Source organism: Pelophylax lessonae, assembly GCF_965119305.1.
Source record: "Pelophylax lessonae genome assembly, chromosome: 3".
NCBI classification, from domain to species: domain Eukaryota; kingdom Metazoa; phylum Chordata; class Amphibia; order Anura; family Ranidae; genus Pelophylax; species Pelophylax lessonae.
Window position 1 is genome coordinate 569,719,026 of NC_138770.1, and position 24,219 is coordinate 569,743,244.

At 41.5% G+C, this 24,219-nt stretch overlaps 1 protein-coding gene across 4 annotated transcripts in view; it reads left to right on the plus strand.

Annotated features, from left to right (window-relative positions):
• The window catches only part of VRK2 (VRK serine/threonine kinase 2), a gene marked incomplete at its 3' end in the record, with an annotated part of 342,168 nt that overhangs the window by 173,432 nt on the left and 144,517 nt on the right, over nucleotides 1-24,219 (plus strand). For all 4 annotated transcript variants that reach the window (XM_082251228.1, XM_082251225.1, XM_082251226.1 and 1 more), the window contains exons 6-7: nucleotides 18,864-18,972; nucleotides 19,938-20,030. In XM_082251228.1, the coding sequence (XP_082107354.1) occupies nucleotides 18,864-18,972; nucleotides 19,938-20,030 (202 nt within the window). The remainder of the gene's footprint in view (nucleotides 1-18,863; nucleotides 18,973-19,937; nucleotides 20,031-24,219) is intronic.

Consider the following 24,219-nt stretch of genomic DNA (forward strand, 5'->3'; position numbering starts at 1 on the left):
TAGCATGAATGACTTACTGTGATTTACTTTGTATAAGGATAAAGCGCTGAATTGGTCGATAATGCGCTGCACCTTGGGTAGGGAGTTTTCAGGGTTCGTGAGGGCTATTATGACATATAGGCTGACATTGTGTTGTATAAAAAGGTGTAATCAAATAACCAAATAGCTCGGTCCAATCAACCACACAAACAGCGCTAACAGATGAATGGATAAATATTAGGATCTATATTCTCAACAGGCAAAGGTGTAATGCAACACAAATGTCCATAAAGCAGTCCAAATTAGTTACGGGAAGGGTGTGAAGGAACTTGGATACACCACAATTCGACCAAACACCGGTGCTCCCCCCCTCCTCCTCTGGAACTCACCAGATGATTGGTAAAACAGGGCCTCCTCATATGTGAATTCCAATCACCATCAGGACCTCTTCACCTTCCACTAGCTTGGATCTCCTCTCATATCTTATTAGCCTTCATATGTCACTCCATTCATGATGGCATGTAAATGAAGAATGGGGGACATATAGTGTAATACCGCAAGGTTTATTGATTAAAACACACCAAAATGGCCCCACTCCCCTCCAGATGTCTACTTACAATATCAGATCTGAATGAAGGCATTCAAAAATTGGCATATATAGACGCATAATGACCATTTCTTAATTTAGCCAGGCGTCCATCTGTTCACAAGGCGACCGCGCACACATGCCCTGACGTTTCGTCACCAAGACTTCTTCCGAGAGCATGTGTGCGCGGCGCGGTCCGCCTGTGTTTGTATCCACTACGGCACATGCGCACTCGGCAGAAGAGCCGACCCCGGAAGTGAACGTACACCGTCCTCCTCCGATGCGCAACGTCACTTCCTGTGGATGAACCTCCACCCCAGAAGGACGTAACTTCCCGCTGCCCGACTTCCGCCTGGCGCAGAGAAAAGCCGACACTCGTAAATACCGCAGTGTCCGCAACGGATGTCCTCACAAACATGAGGACCGGAGCCGATGGATATCCAAAATATACGAATCCTCATGTTAATATCTAATTAATACAAACCGCATCCTTATATACTATTGAATGCCCTTCATTTTACATAAAAATGCATTCGGTCATTAATCTCGTTATTCAGCCAGTAGTCGATGTATTAAAAATATTAAACATGGCAAAAACAGTGGTAAAATCATGGTAAACAACAGGAATCAAAACATATATTAAGACAATGAACAAAGAGTGTTTCGACAGAAAGATATACTACTGTAATTGGCAATAATCTGGCATACACAAAAGTGCATACCCATGGTCACATTCTTAAAGTGCCAATAGTCTAAAATTATAAATAAATATATTTTGTTAAAATATCAATAAAAATTATCTATAAAAATTATAAATATTCTAGCAGATAAAACCAAATTTATACATCAAGAAAAAACTGTATAAAAGCAATGATAATGGGATAGATGTACATATTTCGAATAAGAAATAAAATACAATAAAATAAAATAAAACCAAACCACCACATGTTAAGAATTGCTAATAAAACAATTGATATCCAAATCAATGTTTAAACCCTTGGGGTGTAAGGAATCAGTTAAATAGATCCAGTATGTTTCGCGTTTGGACACTTCGCGAACTCTGTTAGATCCTCGCCAAACTGGATCTACCTTTTCAACACCCCAAAATTTAAGGTGTGTGGGATCACTATTGTGATGATCACGAAAATGCAGAGATACATTGTGATCTTTAAAACCATTCTTTATATTAGTAATGTGTTCAGACACTCTAATGGCGATGGTACGCTTAGTTCTCCCAATATACAGCAGATTGCAAGGACATTGTAAACAATACACCACATGTGTACTGTTACACGTAATGAGGTCTTTAATCTGAAAGCATTGTCCATTAGAAGGCGACGTAAATGTAGTGAAATTTCTCAGGTGTGTATTCACCTGTCTACAAGTTTTGCATTTCCTACAGGCAAAGAAACCCACAGTGTTGTCCCAGAACATTTTTGGTTTCACCGGGGGATCCAACACTTTTTTAACCACTTGGTCTCCAAAGGTTGGTCCCCGCCTGTATATAAATGAAGGGTTCTCAGGAAGAGCACCACTCAAAACTTTGTCCATACGTAGTACAGGCCAATGCTTTTTAAAAATCTGCTCCACCTCCCGAAACTGCGCGTTATACTGGGTTAAGAAACTCCATTCGTGCTCACGTGTGGGCTGTCTCACTGTATCTCTAAGGCATTCATTTTGTGAAAGGTTCCCTATCTCCGCTATAGTGGTGTCTAGTCTATTGGCTTCATATCCCTTTTCCACAAACCTTTGTTTCAAGACTTGAGCCTGGGTTACAAAGTCCTCATCCGTGGTACAATTTCTTCTCACACGGAGAAACTGTCCCCTCGGAATGTTGGACAACCATTTGTGGTGATGACCACTATGGATGGGGAGATATCCGTTCCGGTCAGTGGGCTTAAAGTAGACCTTGGTCTTCAGGCCACCTTCTGATAGTGAAATCTCCACGTCCAAGAAATGGATATTGGTTCGACTCCAATTGAAATCCAATTTGATATTATTAGGATTCTTATTCAATTTTTCACAAAAGTCAACAAGGGTGGACTCATTGCCTGCCCAAATAAAGAACAAATCGTCTATATAGCGACGATATAATAATAGTTCTCTGTATTGGGCAGCATATATAAAGCGGTCCTCCCACTCTCCCATAAATATATTTGCTAAACTTGGAGCGAACTTGGCTCCCATTGCCACGCCTCTCTGTTGCTGATAAAATACATCATTAAACCAAAAATAATTGTGTGCCAAACAGAAAATCAAAGCATCTTTCAAAAAATGTTTTTGGCTCTCCGGGATATCGTCCCGTCTACTAAAAGCCCAATTAAAAGCCAAAAGGGCATCATCATGTTGTATGATGGTATATAATGAGGCTACATCACCTGTCACCAGGAAGATGTCCTCACTACTAGGTAAAACCAAATCTTTAAGGGCCAAAAGAAAGGCCTTTGTGTCTCGTAGATATGATCTCAGCTTAATTACACTAGTTTGTAAGAAAAAATCTAAGTACTCCCCCAATCTAGCCGAGACCGATTGTATCCCATTAACAATGGGCCTTGCTGGGGGATTAATTTGATCTTTGTGCACCTTCGGCAACGTGTATATAGTTGGAACTCTACTATAACTCGGTACAAGGTATTGTTTTTCTTTTTTGGATAAAATATTTGTATCATAACCTCTATCTATCAGCGAACTCAGTTCTCTTCTATACTGTAAAGTAGGGTCTTTATCCAAAACTTTATATGTGTCAGCATCGGCAAGAAGAGTGGTAAGTTTCTTAACCCAGTATAACGCGCAGTTTCGGGAGGTGGAGCAGATTTTTAAAAAGCATTGGCCTGTACTACGTATGGACAAAGTTTTGAGTGGTGCTCTTCCTGAGAACCCTTCATTTATATACAGGCGGGGACCAACCTTTGGAGACCAAGTGGTTAAAAAAGTGTTGGATCCCCCGGTGAAACCAAAAATGTTCTGGGACAACACTGTGGGTTTCTTTGCCTGTAGGAAATGCAAAACTTGTAGACAGGTGAATACACACCTGAGAAATTTCACTACATTTACGTCGCCTTCTAATGGACAATGCTTTCAGATTAAAGACCTCATTACGTGTAACAGTACACATGTGGTGTATTGTTTACAATGTCCTTGCAATCTGCTGTATATTGGGAGAACTAAGCGTACCATCGCCATTAGAGTGTCTGAACACATTACTAATATAAAGAATGGTTTTAAAGATCACAATGTATCTCTGCATTTTCGTGATCATCACAATAGTGATCCCACACACCTTAAATTTTGGGGTGTTGAAAAGGTAGATCCAGTTTGGCGAGGATCTAACAGAGTTCGCGAAGTGTCCAAACGCGAAACATACTGGATCTATTTAACTGATTCCTTACACCCCAAGGGTTTAAACATTGATTTGGATATCAATTGTTTTATTAGCAATTCTTAACATGTGGTGGTTTGGTTTTATTTTATTTTATTGTATTTTATTTCTTATTCGAAATATGTACATCTATCCCATTATCATTGCTTTTATACAGTTTTTTCTTGATGTATAAATTTGGTTTTATCTGCTATAATATTTATAATTTTTATAGATAATTTTTATTGATATTTTAACAAAATATATTTATTTATAATTTTAGACTATTGGCACTTTAAGAATGTGACCATGGGTATGCACTTTTGTGTATGCCAGATTATTGCCAATTACAGTAGTATATCTTTCTGTCGAAACACTCTTTGTTCATTGTCTTAATATATGTTTTGATTCCTGTTGTTTACCATGATTTTACCACTGTTTTTGCCATGTTTAATATTTTTAATACATCGACTACTGGCTGAATAACGAGATTAATGACCGAATGCATTTTTATGTAAAATGAAGGGCATTCAATAGTATATAAGGATGCGGTTTGTATTAATTAGATATTAACATGAGGATTCGTATATTTTGGATATCCATCGGCTCCGGTCCTCATGTTTGTGAGGACATCCGTTGCGGACACTGCGGTATTTACGAGTGTCGGCTTTTCTCTGCGCCAGGCGGAAGTCGGGCAGCGGGAAGTTACGTCCTTCTGGGGTGGAGGTTCATCCACAGGAAGTGACGTTGCGCATCGGAGGAGGACGGTGTACGTTCACTTCCGGGGTCGGCTCTTCTGCCGAGTGCGCATGTGCCGTAGTGGATACAAACACAGGCGGACCGCGCCGCGCACACATGCTCTCGGAAGAAGTCTTGGTGACGAAACGTCAGGGCATGTGTGCGCGGTCGCCTTGTGAACAGATGGACGCCTGGCTAAATTAAGAAATGGTCATTATGCGTCTATATATGCCAATTTTTGAATGCCTTCATTCAGATCTGATATTGTAAGTAGACATCTGGAGGGGAGTGGGGCCATTTTGGTGTGTTTTAATCAATAAACCTTGCGGTATTACACTATATGTCCCCCATTCTTCATTTACATGCCATCATGAATGGAGTGACATATGAAGGCTAATAAGATATGAGAGGAGATCCAAGCTAGTGGAAGGTGAAGAGGTCCTGATGGTGATTGGAATTCACATATGAGGAGGCCCTGTTTTACCAATCATCTGGTGAGTTCCAGAGGAGGAGGGGGGGAGCACCGGTGTTTGGTCGAATTGTGGTGTATCCAAGTTCCTTCACACCCTTCCCGTAACTAATTTGGACTGCTTTATGGACATTTGTGTTGCATTACACCTTTGCCTGTTGAGAATATAGATCCTAATATTTATCCATTCATCTGTTAGCGCTGTTTGTGTGGTTGATTGGACCGAGCTATTTGGTTATTTGATTACACCTTTTTATACATTATTTCTATTAAGACAGCTGCTGAGACCTTTGGGGTCACATTTATACATCTCCCAGACTATCTTGAGTTTTGAGTCTAGCGCGGGGTGAGTGTGTGTTTGCAACCAAGTTGGTATTGCAATTATTTTACACTCCTTGTTATTATTATTAGTTGTTTCGTAACCCTGCAGCTATGGATGCTATATCCTTTTTAAAAGATAGACAATTGGAGGTTGACAGCATTTTTTCGTGTGTGATAGAGACTAACACATCTCAGGATCTCACCTCCAACCTGAATGCTCTGGGGTATACCCTGGAGAAGCAGGTTCGGACGTGGTGGGACATATGCACGTTTGAGAAATATATTAAGGAACGTATTATAATGAGGAGCCTGAGGTGGGAAGTTTCTCCCCAGGATGCACTCGATGATGAGAGTTCTAAGACCGAGTGGCTAGAATTTTTTAATGGTGTTGGTATTAAGTTACAGGAATTGATTTTAAAGAGGAAAAAACTTAAAATGAAGGCTTTAGAGAAAAAGATAGCGGACTTAAAGAGTGTTTTAGATAAAGATAAAGATTTACCTGCAGTTTTAAAATTTAACACAGACATTAAGAAAAAATTGGAAAAGATAGACAGAGAAACCCATAAGAAAAAAGTAAAAAAGTATCATCGGGATTTGGAGGATTTTAATAAGAATTCCATTTACTTATGGCAAAATCCTATTGTGAGTACTAACCTAAGACCTACAGGAGGGGCAGGGCATTCTACCCAGAATCAGGAGTCTCAATCATCGGTTGTGACTCCGACCACTCCAGGAGGTCCATTAGGGGGTCAGGTTGGCCCACAAGCCTCTAAGGGAGCTAGACCTAAAAACTCTAGTTCTTATTATGTCCAGAGTAATAATTGTTATCAGCCCAATATAGACACATACGGATACCAAACAGATCCGAGATCTAACTCCCCGTATAGAGTCCCTACGCAGAATCGCTTTGAACCTCTGCTTCAGCAAAATGGTATGAATTCCCCAACCCCACACCCACCTCGCCCTTTTCAGTGGAGAGGAGGAAGAGGCAGGGGAGGGAGGAGAGGAGGCAAACCGTGGAGGGGGAGACCTCAAGGGTGGGGTCCTCCCCAATCACAGGGTCCATACCCTCCACAATGGGGACAACAAGCAGGTCCACACCAGCATATGGGAAACCACGTGCCAGAGGATGTAGGGCCGGACGGAAACAGCAAAAAAAGAAGGAGGGATCTAGACTAAATGGTATATACAATTTAGCAGATGTGTCTTTGACCAATAAAGAATTGAATATATTACACGCAGGGCTTAAATGTGCCAAACAGAAACCGGTAAATAAATTTAATGTGTACATAGATTTGCATAAGTACATAAGAAAAATCAATCTTAAGAAGTACTATTTAAATCCGGCACGATCGGTTGGCTCTACTAGAGTAGGATTGATAAATCAATCAATAGGTGTTGATAGTGGACTTAAAAATAATTCTCTGTACAACCCACAACAGTCCTCGAATCAGCATATTGAGGTCTTTAAGAATTTGGTGATTCGAGACCTCAAGGAGATTCCCACTAAGAAAGTAGTGAATCCAAGATACATTCAGGACGGGTTACTATCTCTTGAAAAGAGAAAAGATGTTATTATCAGACCGGCCGATAAGGGGGGTGGAGTGGTATTGCTGAAAAAGGAATACTACCACTCACAACTTACCACTCTTCTTGCCGATGCTGACACATATAAAGTTTTGGATAAAGACCCTACTTTACAGTATAGAAGAGAACTGAGTTCGCTGATAGATAGAGGTTATGATACAAATATTTTATCCAAAAAAGAAAAACAATACCTTGTACCGAGTTATAGTAGAGTTCCAACTATATACACGTTGCCGAAGGTGCACAAAGATCAAATTAATCCCCCAGCAAGGCCCATTGTTAATGGGATACAATCGGTCTCGGCTAGATTGGGGGAGTACTTAGATTTTTTCTTACAAACTAGTGTAATTAAGCTGAGATCATATCTACGAGACACAAAGGCCTTTCTTTTGGCCCTTAAAGATTTGGTTTTACCTAGTAGTGAGGACATCTTCCTGGTGACAGGTGATGTAGCCTCATTATATACCATCATACAACATGATGATGCCCTTTTGGCTTTTAATTGGGCTTTTAGTAGACGGGACGATATCCCGGAGAGCCAAAAACATTTTTTGAAAGATGCTTTGATTTTCTGTTTGGCACACAATTATTTTTGGTTTAATGATGTATTTTATCAGCAACAGAGAGGCGTGGCAATGGGAGCCAAGTTCGCTCCAAGTTTAGCAAATATATTTATGGGAGAGTGGGAGGACCGCTTTATATATGCTGCCCAATACAGAGAACTATTATTATATCGTCGCTATATAGACGATTTGTTCTTTATTTGGGCAGGCAATGAGTCCACCCTTGTTGACTTTTGTGAAAAATTGAATAAGAATCCTAATAATATCAAATTGGATTTCAATTGGAGTCGAACCAATATCCATTTCTTGGACGTGGAGATTTCACTATCAGAAGGTGGCCTGAAGACCAAGGTCTACTTTAAGCCCACTGACCGGAACGGATATCTCCCCATCCATAGTGGTCATCACCACAAATGGTTGTCCAACATTCCGAGGGGACAGTTTCTCCGTGTGAGAAGAAATTGTACCACGGATGAGGACTTTGTAACCCAGGCTCAAGTCTTGAAACAAAGGTTTGTGGAAAAGGGATATGAAGCCAATAGACTAGACACCACTATAGCGGAGATAGGGAACCTTTCACAAAATGAATGCCTTAGAGATACAGTGAGACAGCCCACACGTGAGCACGAATGGAGTTTCTTAACCCAGTATAACGCGCAGTTTCGGGAGGTGGAGCAGATTTTTAAAAAGCATTGGCCTGTACTACGTATGGACAAAGTTTTGAGTGGTGCTCTTCCTGAGAACCCTTCATTTATATACAGGCGGGGACCAACCTTTGGAGACCAAGTGGTTAAAAAAGTGTTGGATCCCCCGGTGAAACCAAAAATGTTCTGGGACAACACTGTGGGTTTCTTTGCCTGTAGGAAATGCAAAACTTGTAGACAGGTGAATACACACCTGAGAAATTTCACTACATTTACGTCGCCTTCTAATGGACAATGCTTTCAGATTAAAGACCTCATTACGTGTAACAGTACACATGTGGTGTATTGTTTACAATGTCCTTGCAATCTGCTGTATATTGGGAGAACTAAGCGTACCATCGCCATTAGAGTGTCTGAACACATTACTAATATAAAGAATGGTTTTAAAGATCACAATGTATCTCTGCATTTTCGTGATCATCACAATAGTGATCCCACACACCTTAAATTTTGGGGTGTTGAAAAGGTAGATCCAGTTTGGCGAGGATCTAACAGAGTTCGCGAAGTGTCCAAACGCGAAACATACTGGATCTATTTAACTGATTCCTTACACCCCAAGGGTTTAAACATTGATTTGGATATCAATTGTTTTATTAGCAATTCTTAACATGTGGTGGTTTGGTTTTATTTTATTTTATTGTATTTTATTTCTTATTCGAAATATGTACATCTATCCCATTATCATTGCTTTTATACAGTTTTTTCTTGATGTATAAATTTGGTTTTATCTGCTATAATATTTATAATTTTTATAGATAATTTTTATTGATATTTTAACAAAATATATTTATTTATAATTTTAGACTATTGGCACTTTAAGAATGTGACCATGGGTATGCACTTTTGTGTATGCCAGATTATTGCCAATTACAGTAGTATATCTTTCTGTCGAAACACTCTTTGTTCATTGTCTTAATATATGTTTTGATTCCTGTTGTTTACCATGATTTTACCACTGTTTTTGCCATGTTTAATATTTTTAATACATCGACTACTGGCTGAATAACGAGATTAATGACCGAATGCATTTTTATGTAAAATGAAGGGCATTCAATAGTATATAAGGATGCGGTTTGTATTAATTAGATATTAACATGAGGATTCGTATATTTTGGATATCCATCGGCTCCGGTCCTCATGTTTGTGAGGACATCCGTTGCGGACACTGCGGTATTTACGAGTGTCGGCTTTTCTCTGCGCCAGGCGGAAGTCGGGCAGCGGGAAGTTACGTCCTTCTGGGGTGGAGGTTCATCCACAGGAAGTGACGTTGCGCATCGGAGGAGGACGGTGTACGTTCACTTCCGGGGTCGGCTCTTCTGCCGAGTGCGCATGTGCCGTAGTGGATACAAACACAGGCGGACCGCGCCGCGCACACATGCTCTCGGAAGAAGTCTTGGTGACGAAACGTCAGGGCATGTGTGCGCGGTCGCCTTGTGAACAGATGGACGCCTGGCTAAATTAAGAAATGGTCATTATGCGTCTATATATGCCAATTTTTGAATGCCTTCATTCAGATCTGATATTGTAAGTAGACATCTGGAGGGGAGTGGGGCCATTTTGGTGTGTTTTAATCAATAAACCTTGCGGTATTACACTATATGTCCCCCATTCTTCATTTACATGCCATCATGAATGGAGTGACATATGAAGGCTAATAAGATATGAGAGGAGATCCAAGCTAGTGGAAGGTGAAGAGGTCCTGATGGTGATTGGAATTCACATATGAGGAGGCCCTGTTTTACCAATCATCTGGTGAGTTCCAGAGGAGGAGGGGGGGAGCACCGGTGTTTGGTCGAATTGTGGTGTATCCAAGTTCCTTCACACCCTTCCCGTAACTAATTTGGACTGCTTTATGGACATTTGTGTTGCATTACACCTTTGCCTGTTGAGAATATAGATCCTAATATTTATCCATTCATCTGTTAGCGCTGTTTGTGTGGTTGATTGGACCGAGCTATTTGGTTATTTGATTACACCTTTTTATACATTATTTCTATTAAGACAGCTGCTGAGACCTTTGGGGTCACATTTATACATCTCCCAGACTATCTTGAGTTTTGAGTCTAGCGCGGGGTGAGTGTGTGTTTGCAACCAAGTTGGTATTGCAATTATTTTACACTCCTTGTTATTATGACATTGTGTTGTGTGGTACCAATGTTTATGCCTGTGACCTGAAGTGCCGAGCGGATCGTTTGAGCAAAGGGTTCCAAAACCATGGCGAAAAATGAATGGTAATAGGGGGCATTCCTGTCTCGTGCCATTTGTGATGTTGAAAGGACTAGACACTACACCCAATGCTCATACTTTCACTCTCGTCGCAGAATATAGGCTGAGGATGGCGTTCAGGAATATACCTGATAAGCTGAACTTACGCAGGGCAGCTTTCAGGTAGTGCCATTGTACTCTATCGAACACCTTCAAAGAAAGCAGCAGAGAAGGCGTTCAGGTTTGTTCTACCCATTGAATAATGTCTACAAAATTTCATGTTGCTTCTGAGGTTTGCCTGCCTGGTAAGAAACCAACTTGATCTATGTGTATGAGTTGGGGCATAACCAAGGATAGACGGAGGGCTAAAAGTTTAGCATAGAGTTTCGTGTCTGTATTCAGTAGGGATATATGCCTATAATTTGTCATAGAATCCGTTGATTTTCCTGGCTTGGGGGGGGTGGGTTACTAACAAGGCTTCCAATGATTCTTTAGGGATCTTCCCCGTGAATGTGTATTGGTTATATATTGTACATAGGTGAGGGGAGGTAATATCACTAAAATGCAGGTAATATTCATTGGAAAACCCATCTGGCCCCGAGGCTTTGTGCAAAGGTAGGGACTTGATAGTCCTTTGGACCTATCCAAAGGGAGGTTTAACGTTGGAAAAATGGGTCTCTTGGGCACAAAGTATGTCTGCGTTTGGGTAGATTGCTTCTTTCCATAGAAGATTCCTTTTAAATGGAGAATTAAGCCCTTTGGCATTAATGGAAGTAATGTTGAGGGACATAGTTTAGATTCTGGTGATTGGGCGGCTGAGGTTGAGTGAAACTATAGCATTTTGCACAGGGTAGTAGTGAAAAATCAGGTTATTAAACTGTTTTGAGAACTAAAAAAAAGTGGAACTATTATTTGAAAATGCAGCTGTTGTAAACGGTTTAAGTAAGATAGTAAATGAACATCTAGTAGAAATTCTCTTCACACAAAAATTAAGGGGATAAGAGGTAACAAATACTTGTTGTGAAAGGTATAGTAGAACAACGTTCATCTGAGTGTGTTTAGTTTACTATTTAGCTAGGGTAAAGTGGAAATCAAACAGTTGACCCAGGCAGGATGTTACTAAGCTTGGGACATATGACTTTGAGGAAGCAGTTATCCTTTGCCCACCTTCTTCGGTGGCGGTTGTGTAGGAGATAGGAGTGGTTGCGTGCTGACTGAGAGGCAGCAGAGATAGGTAGCAGGCCCCAATTGGTTAATTTTTTGTAGTCGTCTTTAGGTGACAAGATCGGAACTGTTTTCTGCTGATAAGTAACCAAAGTATTCTGGGCATCTCTGCAGGTAAGTGGTCAGGTTATGCGATTCTGTGGGCACGGTCTATGAGCGCATCCCGAGAAGATAGGTTAGGGATTAGAGTGATAAAGCGTTGTTGTAGAAATTTTTTTAGTTCGTTAGGGGGTACAGATTTCAGGTCACCCCTAGATTTTGTTGTTTCGCCTTGACCTATCTTCAGGGTCTGCTAGTTTTAGTTTAATTCTCTGTTTTTCTCATCTGGTCATGTGCATCAAGGAGTTCAATATGTGATTTGCCCATTTCATTAATGTGTTCCTCTATTGTGTCTATTCTCTCCTCTAGGCAGTCAAGTCTTTAATGCATTTGGGAAAGAGACATTTGTAGCTTCCTGTGCAAATCTTTCTGTACAGTGAAAGTATGGATTTCAGCATGCTTTCTGACATTGGATTATCCGTTACTGGCATAGAGGCTAGTGTAGAAATAGGAGAGGGGCTTTGATTTGGGGGGTCTGAGACCGCCCAATGATGTTTTTTGGCTAGAGGGGTCTTACTGAGAGAATTGACTGGAGATGAGCCGATACTCTCATCTCTATCTGCCTGTGCTTCTGCAGGATCTGTGGTTGAAGCTGAGGAGGATGAGTGGCCAGCACCATCTTGGTTGGATCGCGGCTCCATGGGGGTGAAATATTGTGTCAGGCGGAGTGGAGGTGGCTGCAAATTCCACCTTCTAGATGTACCAAAGTGTGTCCCAATGCTCTCCCCTCACAGAACGAGGGATAGGGGAAGACCTAGTCACAGATTGTTGCGGTGAATCACTGCCTTGATGCGGAGCATGGGGTCTCAGACAGCCATCATGGTCTGCAGCTAGCCACCCCCCCCCCCCCAAAGCAACTTTATATTTTCTCACCTCTCCTGAGGACTCTTTTAGTCAAATATTTGTGCTGGACTTCCTGGGTCTATAAATCTTCTGTGGCTATTATAAGGAGTCCCCACTCTATCTGGTAGAAGTTTTTATTTTTTTTTTTTTTTTTTTATGTAGGAGCTGGTACATGCAAAGGTTTTATCAGGGGCTGAGGGCTCTATCAAGTGAATGGGCAAGGTAACAAACTCCTTTTGCCTTAAAACCCACCTCTTGTCAAGTTGTAGAGGACATCCGCTAGGAATTTCCTGCCTTACCGTGTTCACTTTCCATCTCTTTTAATAGAAGTCACTTATTTGAAAGTGGGCATACATTGAATAGGTCATCAGGGTATATGACTGCTAAAGAGGTATAGCTCTTTCTGGAGATACTTTTTGTTTTTTGTGGTGTTTCTAGATAGATAAATATGCATAATAAAATAGTATGTTTTAAAATTAAGATCTCTATCCAAAAATAATTTAGTAAATGATCAGGAGTAGTTAGTGATTGAATTTTCAAAGCAAATACTTGTGCGTAAAAACATCTAAAACAATGGAAATGACAGATTTAAAAAAAGACTACCGCTATTCTAATTATTTGTCATTCATGCAGTCCGTAACAGTAACGGTCGTTGTGTCAGAGGATTCCATAGTGGAGCCAAATGTTATTCGACAACAAGAGGAGAATACTGGAGGACGTCACTGCCAAGAACTTAACAGGGGTGCAAAAGAAACCATAAACCAATTAAAGTTTATCACTGGGGGCCAGGGCCGAGCGTGGCATGTGAGAAGACCTGCTTCTCTGAGCTCCCGTGGCTGATCCTGTAATCGATCCTCTACCCGGCTCACTATCTTGTTGTTTTTGTGCCCAGACCCAGGAACCCGCTACACCCACTGATTGCCTTGCTGGGTGGCCATGATGATCCGTTCCAAGAAGGAAGATGGTGTGGCCCTGGATCCTCAACATAGCGCCGCAGCCCTGCCACAGCAGAAGCCTCGTGGAGCTGACAAGCCAAAAGACAGGGAGGCTGGGGCTTCTAAATCCAAGGGAGCCAAGGCACAAGATAAAGAAGGCACTAGAGACATGCTCCTCTATGTCCAGAAGTTACCACTGCCCCCTGCACACTCAATTGACACTGAAAACATGGCTGCTGACATGTTGGAGGAGAAGGTGGAGGAGGGGGAACATCTAAGAGGAGCAGAAGCTATGCTGGCAGAGCAAGCTGACCAGACACAGGATACATTGGATGAGCATGCCACTAAACAACAACAACCTACACTCTGGGAGATTTTGAAGGCAGTTAATAAGTGTACGGCATCAGTTGATAAGCTTAAAACACACCTGGGGTCCTTATCAGAAGATGTTGCATTAATTAGGCAAGATCTCCAGAAAAGACTAGAGGACAAATTGCCATCCCTTCTGCGTGACTCTCAGACCACGAAACAACTGGCCGGCGCAAACTCTATGTGGACAGAAGACCTGGAAAACTGCATGCCATGGAACAACGTCCATATAGTGGGCCTCCCTGAGAAAACGGAGGGTCGTGATCCTTCTGAATTTATCGAGCGCCGACTCCTTGACATCTTCAGTAAGGATGCATTCACACCTCATTTCTACTCACTTGGCAATCCCCGTAGACCAATCCCGGTCTGCATGCTTCGTTTTCGTGATAGGGAAAATATCCTGCATTTGGCACGTAAATATGCAACGATCCGTATAAAATCTCCTTTTACCTGGATTTCTCCGCTGAGGTCCAGAAGAGCAGAGCGAAATTCACGAAAGTTTACAAGCGCCTGCAACACCTCTAGGCAACCTATGACATAGTGTATCCAGCCAGACTCCGCACTACATCTGGCAGACAGGCTCACATCTTTGAGTCGGCAGCGGCGGTCTCCAGCTGGATAGACACCCATAAAGTGGATCTGAGACGCAGACCCACTGCAGGAGAAGCAGACTGACAGCTGATGCTTTTATCTTCAAGTTCTTGTCTTCTGTTGGGCTCCTACTGTTGGGCACCACCCTCTTCTTTGTTCTGCTGCACTCTCTTCCCCTGCATGGTGATTTGGGGAGGAACAGTCCTTTCGTTCTCCTTGTCCACATGGAGGATACAAATGTGAATTAGCCACAAGCTGCTTTCAAAGCGAATGAAAAAACAGTGCAATGCACCGAAAATGCATACTATTTCATATGCAAGTTGTATGCTCATTGCAATCTATGTTGTTAGTCTCTAACAGTTACATGGAGCTTGCAAGTGGGCCCTTGTGCTTTTTACAACTTTTGTTGGCGCGGTTGCTCCTACCGAGTTCACTCGGTTATTGCATCTTAATATTCCGAGACAGCCTACTTCAGAGGACCGTGCGGGTCCTGACCAAGACGTATCTGATTTACAGTGTCTACTACCAGACCCAGTTTACTCCACCTATTTCTGGGCCTACATTTCTGTCTTTGCGTTGAGTCCACTACAGATCCTGGCAGAGGTACTATGCTGTATACATTTCTGAAAGAGGTGGGTTGGATTGATATTTAGCGTACCAAAGAAACCATTCTCCTGCTTTACTAAATCGCATATGTCTCTCTCTCTCTCTCATTGACTTGGGTGTAGGTACTCCTTCCTTACTCCCTCATATCTCGAATATCAGTTATCTCTCCAGGGGGATATGAGATCATTCCCCATTAGTGCTTTATTTGGCAGTCAAGCCTAATACATCCCTGTTACCTGCCCCATAGAAACTCAATACCTTTTTGGCTTAACCTTTTTCCCCTCATACGCCAGTGTACATTCCTCCCATAGATTACTTTTTAAGAGCTCACCAAGATCACATGGACCTACTACAAAGTTGGGATGCATTTAAGGCATTCCTACGGGGGATACTTACAGTATCTCACAAAAGTTGAGTACACCCCTCACGTTTTTGTAAATATTTTATTATATCTTTTCATGTGACAACACTGAAGAAGTTACACTTTGCTACAATGTAAAGTAGTGAGTGTGCAGCTTGTAGAACAGTGTAAATTAACTGTCTGCTCAAAATAACTCAGCACACAAACGTTAATGTCTAAACCGCTGGAAACAAAAGTGAGTACACCCCTAGGTCAAAATGTCCAAATTGGGCCCAATTAGCCATTTTTTCCTCCCGGTGTCATGTGACTCGTTAGTGTTACAAGGTCTCAGGTGTGAATAAGGGGCAGGTGTGTTAAATTTGGTGTTGTAGAAAAGTGTCAATGTGAAAGGTGTACTCACTTTTGTCAGATACTGTATATGCCAAGTGAATGCAGTTAAATGAAACTCAAATGGGTTGCAGGATGCCCTACTTTTCGCACTAGCGATTGAACCACTGGCTGCATTCATTTGATAAAACCCAGATATAGTGGACTTTCAAATTGGTGAGATCCAAGAGAAGGTCATGCTTTATGCCGATGACACTATGTTACTATTGGTTGATACCCTCTGTTCTCTGGAAGCAGCAATGAGCACTATTTCTCAATTTGGCATGTATTCAGGTCTCCCTATTACCTGGGATTCACTTTAATGCTGTTAGATGATATCCCTCCCTCCTGTCAGGTCCCTGTAACCTCTTCCTTAAAATACCTGGGTATACAGATCACCCCACAACTGGGTGATTTCTGTTGCCTGAATGTAGCCCCTTTACTTTGCCGCTTTAGAGACAAAATCAAAATTTGGACCAGACTTTGGTTATCTTTAGCTGGTAAGGTGAACCTGGTGAAAATTATTTTTATGCCCCAGTTACTATACTTTCTACACAATACATCTGTAGTGATTCCATTCAGTATCTTTCAAGAGGTGAACTCTATTTTTAGACAACTATTGTGGCACATTAAGGCTCCTAGAGTGAGACTGGAACATCTGCAAAGACCTAAGGAAGCAAGTGGTTTGGCCTGACATAATACCGCCCGCACTGGGTCATTGGCAGCAGAGAGATTATTCTCTCTCACTGCCCACCCTCACTCTGGGACACAGCCACTGGCAAGTGACAGTCTGCATCTTGTGGCAAGTGACAGTCTGCATCTTGTGGCAAGTGACAGTCTGCATCTTGTGGCAAGTGACAGTCTGCATCTTGTGGCAAGTGACAATCTGCATCTTGTGGCAAGTGACAATCTGCATCTTGTGGCAAGTGACAATCCCCATCTTGTGGCAAGTGACAATCCCCATCTTGTGGCAAGTGACAATCAGCATCTTGTGGCAGGCGATATGGCAAGTGTCAATCCGCTCTAGGTGTTAAGTGACATTGCAAGTAACAAGCTGCATCTGGTGGTAGGTGACATGGCAAGTAACAACCTGCATCTGAAGGCAGGTGACGTGGCAAGTGACAATCTGCATCTTGTAGCAAGCTGCATCTGATGGCAGGGGACGATGGCATGTGACACGCTCAGGGCTCCCACTGATTCTGCATTATGATGAGTTGAACTATTTCATTTTATATTACAATGTAATAATAGGAATAATGTGCTTCAATCATCCTGACACTATATCAACCATGGTGCCATGATGATTGAAGTGCCCACACCAGCTATTGCCCTGACAAATTGCTCGCGAAAAAAGACTTTCCACTGGTACTCAAAAGTGGAGGCTATGTATGGAATGGCTAGATTAAGGTGGTATTGTTTGGTTATATATGCAGACATGGTATACCACTCTTCCCAGTTCCCAGCACTGTTTATTCATGGATACGTACAGAACGTTCTATGACTGCGTGTTATCTCTGTATAACTGTTTTGGCAATATTTTATTTGTTATTTTTCTTTGTTTTATTCTTTCAATAAAACTCCTTTTAAATTAAAAAAAAAAAAGTTTACTACTACATATGTATATAAATTAAATGTGCAGCAAAAAAAAAAAAAAAATACATTTTCAATATCTTACTTTTAAAGTTTGTTTAATTGAGCACCAACAGAATATCCAATTCCCCTGACCATAGGCTGCAGATAAAAGCTGCTGCTCTCTATGCTGAACCACTGCAGAGAGTCCACTGCTTTCACACACACAACAGCAGCAGTCTTTACCTGCAATATGGTACCTTGGAGAGAGGTTTTTCTATTGGCACTGGGGGGGCTTAAATTAATAAATATCAAAAGTAAGTAATTTGGAATGCAGTTTTTTGCTGCACATTCAATATATATACATAATTTAGTAGGAAATATAAATTAAGCTTTACCTTTGCATACACTTTTATCCTAAATTGGAATGAAGTGAATGCATTTGGATAGATGCATTTTATACTTTAAAGTCAACCTGAGCCGATAGAATTATGGCAACTAAAAACATGTATATCAGGCGCATTAGCCACACAGTTAATCAAGGTCCATAAAAAGTCTCTCCCTATATAGACTTTTTATGGAAAGTCCAACCTGTAGGGCAGCCATCTAGAAACCCATAAGCCAGGGGTTCCAACAGAGCTGGAGATAAAACAAAGAAAAGAGGCGCCTCTAAGTGTAGACTTTATAAAAACATTTATTGTGTATAATAACACATAAGCCCCTCGGCAGCACGCACGCACGCACGCACGCACGCTCAGAAACGCGTCGCATTTTCAGTGACATCATCTACCCACGACCGCTGACCAAGCCTCGGCTTTACCCGACGGACTCCAAGCCTCATTTTCGCTCCTGCTCCACCGTTATTGCCGGCTACGGTGAAGAGGAGACACACTTCTTGACTATGGCGGCGCCAATCAGATAATGCACATCCCGACCTAGGATACACCCAGGAGGGTGCCCACTTGAATCTGCAAATCTTAACTTATGTGAGTGTTATTATACACAATAAATGTTTTATAAAGTCTACACTTAGAGGCGCCTCTTTTCTTTGTTTTATCTCTAGAATTATGGCAACTGCTTCTGCTAAAAGTACATACTGTTGAGTTCTCATTTAGATGCAGGCTTCATCATGTAGCCAGTAGCCTTACCTGGAAAAAGTATGCAGAGCATAATCTTTGACTGTTCAGACATTACTAGCAGTATGTTTGTTCCATGCACCTGACTTATTGGGAATAAAGGCCTTGAACTGGATGACATCCCAGCACCTATATTACTATCCTCATTGTTTTACTTAAAGTTAGTTTACATAAAGTATGCTTGATGCCTGTTATTGTTCTTCTAAGCAGTCTTAATTGCCATAATCAATTCATGTTGATTTCTTTCTTAACAGTTACAGATTCATGGTCATAGATCGCCTTGGTTCTGATTTGCAGAATTTACAGAGCAGTAACAATGGCAGATTGCCACTTCAAGCAGTATTGCAAGTTGGCATACGTATGGTAAGTTTAACACTGTAAATTTACAGAAAGCAATCCAGAAAGAGTGGTTGGAGGGAACAACGTAAAATAGGTAGAGAATGTATCAAAAAAACCCAAACGGGGGAAGACAACCCTAATCACAAATGAGTATAATTAAGAAGCCATTCAATTCCAAATATGTGCAGTGTCTGAGGCTGTGTAATCAGAATACCTATTATAGAGAGATGGCATAAAAGCATCCAAAGAAGAGTTGCTAATATTTAAATACACACACGTAACGTAAATACTTTATTTATTTCATATCTTCTTACTTAATAAGGCAAAGCCTTACATTTAAAGTACAGTGACCTGTAAGAACCAGTTATCTTTCACTTACAGTAAATTTGTTTTCTATAAGTTAGAGCACAATGAACATTATTATTGCCTTTTGAGCTGGCTTATTAAATAAACTTGTACGTCTTTAAAACAGAATCCCGCACAAGAATACTTTTCTTAGCTGATCCCTTTTCACAGTCCACTTAGATGAAAACAAAAGAATTGCCTTTATTTCTGCATTGGTATTGGGCTTACAAATGCTTTTTGGAGATGGGTGCACCTATATAATCAGGGTGCAACTCAGTCTGCACTTTTTTTCAGAAAGCTTTAGCTTCAGTAAACTATAGCTTCAGTAATTGATGCTGCAGCGATCTGCTCAGGAACAGCTCATGAGGGTGACGCTGGAAAGTTGATCTCTTCCAGCGATTTTTCAATGTGTCATCCTGCTGATTCTTGGGGCACGTAACAGCGTGGAAATATTCTTAAAAAAAACCCCATAAAAACAAAGCGTGAGGAAGATTCAAGTAAAGGTGAGTGGTATAGAGTCTCATCCTTACCAGGTTATTTTTTGCTGCTCATACTTCTAAATATTTCTAAATTGCTTTTGACTATGCTTTGCATGCTAAAGTTTTAAATTATTTTAACTGGACTGCTTATTCCTTGTATTTCAGTTGGATGTCCTAGAATACATACATGAACATGAGTATGTGCATGGTGATATAAAAGCAGGAAATATTCTCTGTCATTTATTAGATCCCAGCAAGGTAAAAATTATTGCTTTGTTGCTGCGTTTGCAATAAATATTAGGATGCTCATTTTTTAGATCTGTTGAGGTGGTAAGTGTACCTAATTGTTTCTCTGTTTGCACAAATACTTTCAATGTATGACAATGATAATCACCGTTATAATTGTATTACTAAAGCAATTATTTCTTTCACATCCTTTGAATGACACAGGAAGTCCTAAACATTCATATTACACTGCATCCTTCCTACAGGAGGAACGGAAACTTGCAACAAAAAAAAAAAACTTTGGTACGTCACAACCAGCATGCCTCAGTTTTTTGCTAATGGCCTTCAGAGACTGGATGTGTTTTCTTCAGCTCTGCTGTTTGTTCGTTTGAAATATTTGTCAGCTATCAACAGCTGCTGGTAAATTTATTGTGGATATCTTAATCCTGGCAATCACCAGTTTATACTGATGTTCTCTCTGCGACAGCCCTGTATTTCCGGAAGTTTCTTTAGTTACCTACAGCTTCTATTAAATCATGCTGGATATGGTAATTCTGGTTCTGGACAGCTCTCTAGTTAGTCAAACAGCATGGGTTTGCAGATTATCCATGCTTGTGTTCTCTCTGCAACAGTCTTACAGTGACTACCCATCAGTGTTTCAGTTTACACAGTACTTTGCTATTCAGGCCAGGCCAATATGTCTGGGGATTTTCAACTTAAAGTTATCTGTCCAGAGCTGGGTCACTTTTAACCTGATCTCATCTCTGGGGACTCCTATTTGTGAGTGGATGTGGCAGGCTAAAGCCAGCCATAGACAGTTTGAATCTCGTCCGGTTCAGCAGAAAGATTAGAATCATGTATGGACAGGCTGAATGTACCCAGGTTGATAGATCAATCAACTTGGGTACAACCATCCTGCCGGATTTTACATGTGATTATTGCTAGCAGCTGTTATAGCTGCAATAATCACTGTGTTCTCCCATCGGAGGCAGCTTCACCTGCCCCCCTGCCAGGAGAACACAATAGCTCCGCGAGAGGGATTCCCTTACCAACACTGTCTGTGTTGATGGGGAAATTGAGCAAATTTATTTCCTGCAACCCATGGTTGCGGGAAAGAAATTCGCTCCGTCTATGGCCAGCCTTATGCTGTATTGGGGATTCCTCCCCTAATTGCATCTGAGATTGTATGAGGGTGTATTGTCTGAAACGAGCTGTAATTAGCTGTGTAAAAGTATTTTTTTTCCCTTGTTTGCTCTGTGTCTTCATGCTGACATTATACAGGAGAACTTTACAGAAACTTGTGACACTTGTGAGTACTTTTACTCTCTCATACGCTTTACATACAGAAAATAATTACCGTATATACTCGAGTATAAGCCGACCCAAGTATAAGCCGAGGCACCTAATTTTACCACAAAAAGATGGGAAAAATGATTGATTCGAGTATAAGCCTAGGGTGAGAATGCAGGTGGCTGGCATGGTACAGGAGAATGCAGGGTGGCTGGCATGGTACAGGAGAATGCAGGATGGCTGGCATGGTACAGGAGAATGCAGGGTGGCTGGCATGGTACAGGAGAATGCAGGGTGGCAGGCATGGTACAGGAGAATGCAGGGTGGCAGGCATGGTATAGGAGAATTCAGGGTGGCAGGCATGGTACAGGAGAATGCAGAGTGGCTGGCATGGTACAGGAGAATGCAGGGTGGCTGGCATGGTACAGGAGAATGCAGGGTGGCTGGCATGGTACAGGAGAATGCAGGGTGGCTGACATGGTACAGGAGAATGCAGGGTGGCTGGCATGGTACAGGAGAATGCAGTGTGGCTGGCATGGTACAGGAGAATTCAGGGTGGCAGGCATGGTACAGGAGAATGCAGTGTGGCTGGCATGTACAGGAGAATTCAGGGTGGCAAGCATGGTACAAGAGGATGCGGGGTTGCGGGCATACTAGTTGCTGCTGTGTTTCACTTACCTGTTCCAGAGGCGCCTTTATTTTAAAAATGGCGCCGCCCGGCGCCGACACGTCACTGCGCACGCGCTGCCGCCGCTCTGGAAAGTTGGTATACGTTCGGCTATTCCCGGCCTGTCCCGAGCAGTGGCGGCGCATGCACGGAGACATGTATACGCCGGGCGGCGCCATTTTTAAATCGTAAACGCGTCGGAGCGGCCGGGAACTTTTTTTTTTTTTTTTTTGACTCAAGTATAAGCCGAGGGGGGCGTTTTCAGCACAAAAAAATGTGCTGAAAAACTCGGCTTATACTCGAGTATATACGGTAAAAGCTATATTTTGGTTTGTATTTGGTAAAAAGGCACTGCTATTTCTGAACCTTTGTTTTTGCCCTTCATTTTGCTAACGTAATTGTAAAGATTATTTTTTTTTAATTAAAAAAATAAACCTATACTTAACTGCTCTCTGCAACAGTTTTGCACAGAGTAGCCTGATCCTCCTCCTTCTCGAGTCAAAAAACCTTAAAGGCTTTAGAGCCAATTTATTATGATGCACTTTCCCCTAGGGGTGCCTGGATTCACTTACAGGGGTGCCATTTTTTTTTGCTGCCTCTGCAATTTAATGGATTTCCTTTCCCCAATGGTGCCTGGGTGCTCTTGTGGTGATGCTCAGAAGCCAGTGCACAAAGTTTTTTTCTTTTTTCTTTAGTCTTAAAAGCCAAGGGCTTGTTAGCATTTTTTTGCTGGGTTGCAAACCACTCGCTTGATTAATTCTAGATGTCCCGAAGGTTTAAGATTTCTGTGACCCTTGATGGACAAGCAATAAAATAGGATTTTTGTACTCATTGTAACATCCTTTTCTTGTTGTCCATTAAGGGACACAAGTCCCACCCTTGTTTCTTTATGTTCATGCTCTTGGTAATTTTCTGCTACAAAACTGAGGCATTATGGCTGTGGAAAGGATTATTCTGTGCTGGCTAATAGTTTTTTTTTTTTTTTGCCAGTGTTCATATCTCCTGCAGGCAGCATTATAACCGAAGGTTCAATACTTCCAGGGTCCCTTAATGGACTCCAAATAAAGGATTTGCAGTAAGTACAAAACATCACTTTTTAAAGAAAAAAATATAAACCAAATGTAAGAAACTTTACATTTATATAAACACTAGCAACAAACTTCTCTTATTTGTTTCCATTTGATATTTGAAATATATAATTGAAAGTGTTTGTTATATCTATTTCAAAAGTGCAAAAATACATTTCTGTCAACTGACAACCTCCTTTGCAGTCTTTAAAGTGATTGTAAAGTCTTGTTTTAAAAAAACAAACATGTTATACTTACCTCCTCTGTGCAGCTGGTTTTGCCCAAAGCAGCCTAGATCCTCCTCCTATTGGGTCCCTCGTTGCTGCTCCTGGCCCCTCTAGGCCCCTCCATTCTGTCAAGTGCCCCCACAGCAAGCAGCAGCTCCGTTAATCCAATCAGACATGAAGCTTCCCTTTGGCTCCGACCCCTCTCTCTCCTGATTGGCTAACTGACTTTTACAGCTGCAGGAGCCAATGGCGCCCCGGCTGTGTCTTAGCCAATCGGGAGAGAGAGTCCCGGATGACCAAGGGACTCTTGGACATCGCTGGATAGAGATGGGGCTCAGGTAAGTATTAGGGGGTGCTGGGGAGGCTGCTACACCCGGAAGGTTCTTTATCTTAATGCATAGAATTTATTAGGCTAAAAAACCTTCTGAATTTTCAACTCCTTTTAAGCAGTTCATTTAGCCGTGTTTAGTTTAACTCTGTGAACTACATAACACCCTACCCCGTTTGATATGGGGATGAGAAGGGGGGGGGAGTTGTTTTGTAGCCGTATGACACTGACTGTCTTAGAATTATACTGTGCACTGCCCTTTATGAGTGAGCATTGTCACCCTAGGACAGGAAAAATGTTGAAGGCTGAAACACCAGGTGTTAATCATGGGAAAAAGCCTAAAAAAAAAATTTGAATGTAGCCATAGCATCTCCGGACTTGAAAGCTAACTTGAAAGTTTTTATTCAGTTTTTTATCAGTTTTGTCACATATGGGCAGTATGAACAGTTACATTTTTAACAGACGAGAAACGCATTAACCTTTCAATTTATCGTTCATTCGCCAGTTTTCCAACCTGTTCCTTTGATTTTTTTTTTCTTTTTTTTTGGTTTCTGAAAAGTGAAAAATTGATTTTCTATTTGTGCCCAGTAACTGGATGAAAAATGAACAAACAGTCCAACTTTTTGAAACTATTTTCTTCAAG